The 6,000-nt window shown below is 48.3% G+C and overlaps 1 protein-coding gene across 2 annotated transcripts in view; it reads left to right on the forward strand.

Annotated features, from left to right (window-relative positions):
* Positions 1-4,707, forward strand: part of LOC101113771 (C-C motif chemokine 3-like) — a 38,624-nt gene extending 33,917 nt beyond the window's left edge. The window contains exons 1-3 of one of the 2 annotated variants that reach the window (XM_042255399.1): positions 2,968-3,119; positions 3,697-3,811; positions 4,211-4,707. In XM_042255399.1, the coding sequence (XP_042111333.1) occupies positions 3,044-3,119; positions 3,697-3,811; positions 4,211-4,301 (282 nt within the window). In that variant the 5' untranslated portion in view covers positions 2,968-3,043 and the 3' untranslated portion in view covers positions 4,302-4,707. Of the gene's footprint in view, positions 1-2,967; positions 3,120-3,696; positions 3,812-4,210 lie in introns of those variants that run through there. The other variant, XM_004012445.4, reaches the window with a different exon arrangement.
* Positions 4,708-6,000: the final 1,293 nt, after the last annotated feature.

Raw genomic sequence — 6,000 nt, forward strand, 5'->3', positions numbered from 1 at the left:
AATGATGTCATTGAAGTGCTAGACAAACCCTGGAAATGCTTTGACTTTACAATAAGGAAACAGGAAATGTTCTAGGATTCTTTAATAGCAAGGACTTCCTCTAAAATTTATTTACTTCCACAGTTTCTAAGGGCGAATTATTACTACAAGAGGTGAATTTGTTATCATATTTAGCTGTAAGTCATCTTTTAATTGTTATAAATAAGCTGTGACAAATACTGTTATACAGGTGACCTCATCATTGTGCTTGCATCCATAGGATAGATCTCTGGCAGAGTTTTTCTGTTTAAAGGGTAGCAACAGTTTAAGGGTCATCATATTAGCTCCCAATTAGCCCAGCTAGAAGGTCTTGTAGGTCTTCATAGAACTGTTCAACTTCAGCTTCTTCAGCATCAGTGGTTGGGGCATAGACTTGAATTACTCTGATATTGAATGGTTTTCTTTGGAAATGAACCGAGATCACTCTGTCATTTTTGAAATGTAAGTACTGCCTTTTGGATTCTTTTGTTGACTATGAGGGCTACTCCATTTCCTCTAAGGGATTCTTGCCCACAGTGGTAGATGTAATGATCATCTGAATTAAATTCTCCCATTCCCATCCATTTTAGTTTACTGATTCCTAAAATGTAGATGTTCACTCTTGGCATCTCCTTTTTCAGTTCAGTTCAGTTCAGTCACTCAGTCGTATCTGAGTCTTTGCGACCCCATGAAACACAGCATGCCAGGCCTCCCTGTCCATCACCAACTCCCGGAGTCCACCCAAACTCATGTCCATCAAGTCGGTGATGCCATCCAGCCATCTCATCCTCTGTCGTTCCCTTCTTCTCCTGCCCGCAATCCCTCCCAGCATCAGAGTCTTTTCCAATAAGTCAACTCTTCGCATGAGGTGGCCAAAGTATGGGAGTTTCAGTTTCAGCATCAGTCCTTCCAATGAGCACCCAGGACTGATCTCCTTTAGGATGGACTGGTTGGTTATCCTTGCAGTCCAAGGGACTCTCAAGAGTCTTCTCCAACACTACAGTTCAAAAGCATCAATTCTTCAGTGCTCAGCTTTCTTCACAATCCAACTCTCACATCCATGCATGACAACTGGAAAAACATAGCCTTGACTAGACGGACCTTTGTTGTCAAAGTAATGTCTCTGCTTTTGAATATGCTATCTAGGTTGGTCATAACTTTCCTTCCAAGGAGTAAGTGTCTTTTAATTTCATAGCTGCAATCATCATCTGCAGTGACTTTGGAGCCCCCCAAAATAAAGTCTGACACTGTTTCCACTGTTTCCCCATCTATTGGCCATGAAGTGATGGGACCAGATGCCATGATCTTCGTTTTCTGAATGTTGAGCTTTAAGCCAACTTTTTCATTCTCCTCTTTCACTTTCATCAGGAGGCTCTTTAGTTCCTCTTCACTTTCTGCCATAAGGGTGGTGTCATCTGCATATCTGAGGTTATTGATATTTCTCCCGGCAATCTTGATTCCAGCTTGTGCTTCTTCCAGCCCAGCATTTCTCATGATGTACTCTGCATGTAAGTTAAATAAGCTGGGTGACAATATACAGCCTTGATGTACTCCTTTTCCTGTTTGGAACCAGTCTGTTTTTCCATGTCCAGTTCTAACTGTTGACCACTTCTAATTTACCTTGATTCACGGACCTAACATTCCAGGTTCCTATGCAATATTGTTCTCTACAGCTTTGGACTTTCACCATCAGACGCATCCACAATTGGGTGTCGTTTCCACTTCGGCTCAGCCTCTTCATTCCTTCTGGAGTTATTTCTCTACTCTTCTCCAGCACGTTGGGCACCTACCAACCTGAGGGGTTCACCTTTCAGTGTCATATCTTTATGCTTCTCATACTGTTCATGGGGTTCTCAAGGCAAGAATGTTGAAGTGGTTTGCCGTTCTTTTCTCCAAACCAGGGACTAGTGATTTTGTGTCCGTCGGCCTGTTGATGGTGATGTCTGCAGGAACTTACCTGGACTGTACTTTTTGTGGGGGCCCCACAGATATTTCGCCAACTGGGGCCAGTGTTGAAGCTGAACCAGCCAGTAAGGTTCTTATTATTATTGTAAGATGAACCTCAACAACCATCAGGGGACTTTGAAAGACAAGGTGTGTTACTTGGAGTCCCAGAAGGTAGACAGCATGGCTGCGGCTGCACAATGAGGTCTCAGAGAGAGCGAGCTCAGACCTGGGGCTCTGCCTTTGCTGGGGTGAGGGTGGGGTGCCCAGGGTATTGTAGGTTCACTCTTCATTGGTGAATTTAACAGATAAGAGAGAAAGTGTGGAAGGGAAAAGGGAAGCCACTCAAATGGTCATCCAGAACTTTCTAAAAGGGGAACTTCATGGGTAGGGCAGCCTGGCCCATTATTTAGTTCTGTATTGGGGGATGTGCTTATTCAAGATGGATATCTTTGAAATGGATGCCTCACAATCAAAAGCTTAAGGTAGAATGTTTGAGGAATGAGCCAAAGTCTGAAAGGCCAGCCTCAACTCCGGCCCCTTCTGCAGCTGAGTATTCCCCAGATCTTCTGTCCCCACCCAGGGTGTGGTTTTAGCTTGGGGAGGCCTTCTCAAGACCCCGTGGTCTTATCGTCTAGGTCAGAGCTATGTTGTCAGGACAGCTAGGGGTGGGTCCCAGAAGGTTCAGTTCTGTGGGGAGATGCTTGGTGTACAGACCTGCTCTTGTGAGAAAGCAGCGCATAAGCTTGTCACAGGGTCACACCAGCCTCTCACCTCCTCTCACTGGGGAAACCATTTCCCCATCAAGTAAGCAACACGACCGTTCCTGCAAATACGCTGAGCCTTTGTGGTGACCCAAAGCTTTGCTGGCTTCTGCCACTCACAGCATGATACCAATGCTGTGATAAAAAATACCGCCCCCCACCCCCGCCCCCCCAGTCTCCACAAGTTTCCGTCCTCTAGTGTCCCAAGGCTGCCTATAAAGACAGGACACAGCTCAGACCCCAGCAGGAGGCTGCAGCTTCAAGTCTCCGAGTCCAGCTCCGCCGGCCCCACCTGACTCTCGCACCCGCCCGGCATCATGGAGGTCCCCGGGGCCGCGCTGGCTGTCCTGCTGCTCACCGCGGCCCTCTCTGCCCACACCTGCTCTGCCACCCGTGAGTCCGTCTTCCCTTCCTTTAGGCCTGTCCCCAACACTTGGCCAGGGCTTGGGCCACAGTGCTGAAGTCCTTCACCTGAGCCCTTAAGTAGAGAGCTTCAGAGAGACTGCAGACACTATTTCCTGAGCAGAGCTTTCCTTCCTGGGGGGATTTTAGCAGTTCTATTCTCTGGCTCTGAGAGACAGTGGTGGGGAGGCCCATTTTATGGATTCCTGGGAAGATGAGGCCCAGGTGGGATTCTGACATAGGTGGAATCTGTGTCCAGTGGGCTCCCACTGATGTGGCCTTTGTTCTCCTCAAGAAGCCAGTGGGGGCTACCCAGGGAGAGAGAGAGAAAAAAACGTTTGTTCGGAAAACTAAATTCTTCACTGAGAGACGTAGAAACACCAAATCAAGACAGACAAAGCATGTGAAATGCCACGAGACGCAGAAATAAAAATGTAACGGGAAAGAAGAAATGCCCCCACCTCTACCCCCCGGCGCTGCCTCCTGCAGGTCTGCTTGACCCTCGAGGGGCCACTGGCTGCCTTTCCCCTGAACAAGGACTTACCATGGTCTGTCCCGTCTCTCACAGCTGGTGCCAACACCCCGGCCGACTGCTGCTTCTCCTTCGTCTCCAGGCAGATCCCGCGTAAATTAGTGGACGACTATTATGTGACCAGCAGCCAGTGCTCCAAGCCCGGAGTCATGTAAGGGCCAGCCTTCCTGCCCGCCCTGGGGAAGGAGCCTGGGGGTCTTAGGCCCCTCCTCGGAGCTCAGGACACCAGGGGGGGCCCCGCCATGTTTTCTCACCTGGTTTGGGGCCTGCAGAGGGTCCCAGGGGTCTGCCCCTGGGCAGAGGGAGGAGAGGGAAGGGGTGATAGCAGGAAGCTGTCCTCTCATTTGGCAAACAACAATGCTGGCTTTCCGAGGGGACCCCCATAGGAGACCCAGGAAGGTCTGTGAACCCCAGGGTGAAGGGGACATGATTTGAGCATGTGGACAGGCCCTGAGATGTCCAGGGCAGAAGGAGGGAGGGGTCCCTGGGGGCCCAGGATCCCCCCCGCCCAATTGCACTCACCACTGTGTAACCCTTCTGTTCTCCACAGCTTCTGGACCAAAAGAGGCCGGCAGGTCTGTGCCGACCCCAGTGAGGACTGGGTCCAGGAATACGTCACCGACCTGGAGCTGAATCCCTGAGTGGCCTGGGAGCTGCAGGGAAGAAGTTCCCTCTATGGACAGTCGGGGAAGCAGGGCAATGATCCTGGGACTCCAAAAGGCACCTCTTCTGTGGGTCACACCCCATCTCCAGCCACTCACCGGGGCCCTCCTTCACTTTAATGCCTCCTATTTAACTTTTGTCATTTATTTCCACCATGGAAGTGTGTGATGTTGTGAATATCTGCTCTGACCCCCTCTTCCCCACTCATCCCTCCCCCTTCCTCTGTAACTGTCCTCACTCTCAGTACGTGGATCAATCAGTGTGACTGGCGCTCTCCTGCCAGCAGTTGTATCATACATGTCAAACAACAAATACTGGTTGAGTGGTTTTGCCCAGGACTGTGATTCAAAATATCAAAGGCTCTTCTATAAAAGGTAAACCAGCCTTTTCCTGTGGTGACTTTCTTGATTTTGCTTTTCTAGCAGCTGGAATCATGGGTAGAGACTAATATGGGGTGACAGGGGAAGAACAGGGAAATATGAAAAGGGGGTGACCACGAGCAAGGAAAAACATCCTAGAAAAAGAACACCAGACATTCCTCTGGAGATACTGTCCAGGAAAGTTAAAACTGGCACATGAATTTTTAAAATTTATTTTTATTTTTAAAAAATATTTCTTTGTTTGTTTCTTTTTGGTTGTGCAGGGTCTTAGTTGCAGTGTGTGGGCTCAGTAGTTACAACACAAGGACTTGTTTGTTCCATGCCATGTGGGATCTTAGTTCCCCGACCGGGGATTGAATCTGTGTTTTCTGTATTGGAAGGTGGATTCTTCACCACTGAACTGCCGGGGAAGTCCTGACATGTTATTTGATAACCAAATCATAATTTACCTACTTAAATGAAAACCAAGGTGGTGTGTATTTGTGCACACAATTGCATTTTTGTATATGATTTCTTCAAAATAGTGGCTCACACTTGTTGAGGTCTTATCGAGTGCTAGGTGTTACGATCAGTGCTTATAGTAGTGCTGTGCTGAGTGCTTGCCTTGGTGACAGGTAAGCCAACCCTGCCTGCAGTCTAACAAGAATACCCTACCCGCCAGTTGATGGAGAGCCTTGCTCACCTTCTCCATTGTTCTGCACTCTGCTTTTTGGAATATTCTTCATGCCTATATCTGAGCTGAGACTTGGGGGCTAGAGTGGCCAGAGTTAAATTTTAAAGTATGGGATGAAGAATTCTTTAGCAGAAGGATGTCCCATGCAATTGTTGGGACATACTTATACAAAAATTATTTGTTGCGTATCTGAAGTTCAATTTTAACTAGGATTACTGTATTCTACCCGGTGACCCCACTTGGGGTGCACACCTCTCATTAAGGCTGCCTGTTTCCTGCTGAAGTTGGGTGCCTAAGGATTGGCTTGAAAGCAAGTACTTTTCAACATTGAATTCACATTAGAATCACTTGGTGGTGGTTGTTTAGTTGCTAAGTCATGACTGACTCTTTGCAACCCCATGGACTGTAGCCTGCCAGGCTCCTCTGTCCATGGGATTCTCCAGGCAAGAATACTGGAGTGGGTTGCCATGCCCTTCTCCAGGGGATCTTCCCAACCCAGGGATCAAACCCACGTCTCCTGCATGGCAGGCAGATTCTTTACTGCTGAGTCACCAGGGAAGCCTCAGAATCACTTGGGAGAGCTTTTTGAAAACTTCATTCCCAGGAGCTCGCCTCCAAAGCCAA

This window comes from Ovis aries, chromosome 11 (assembly GCF_016772045.2).
Source record: "Ovis aries strain OAR_USU_Benz2616 breed Rambouillet chromosome 11, ARS-UI_Ramb_v3.0, whole genome shotgun sequence".
Taxonomy (NCBI): Eukaryota; Metazoa; Chordata; class Mammalia; order Artiodactyla; family Bovidae; genus Ovis; species Ovis aries.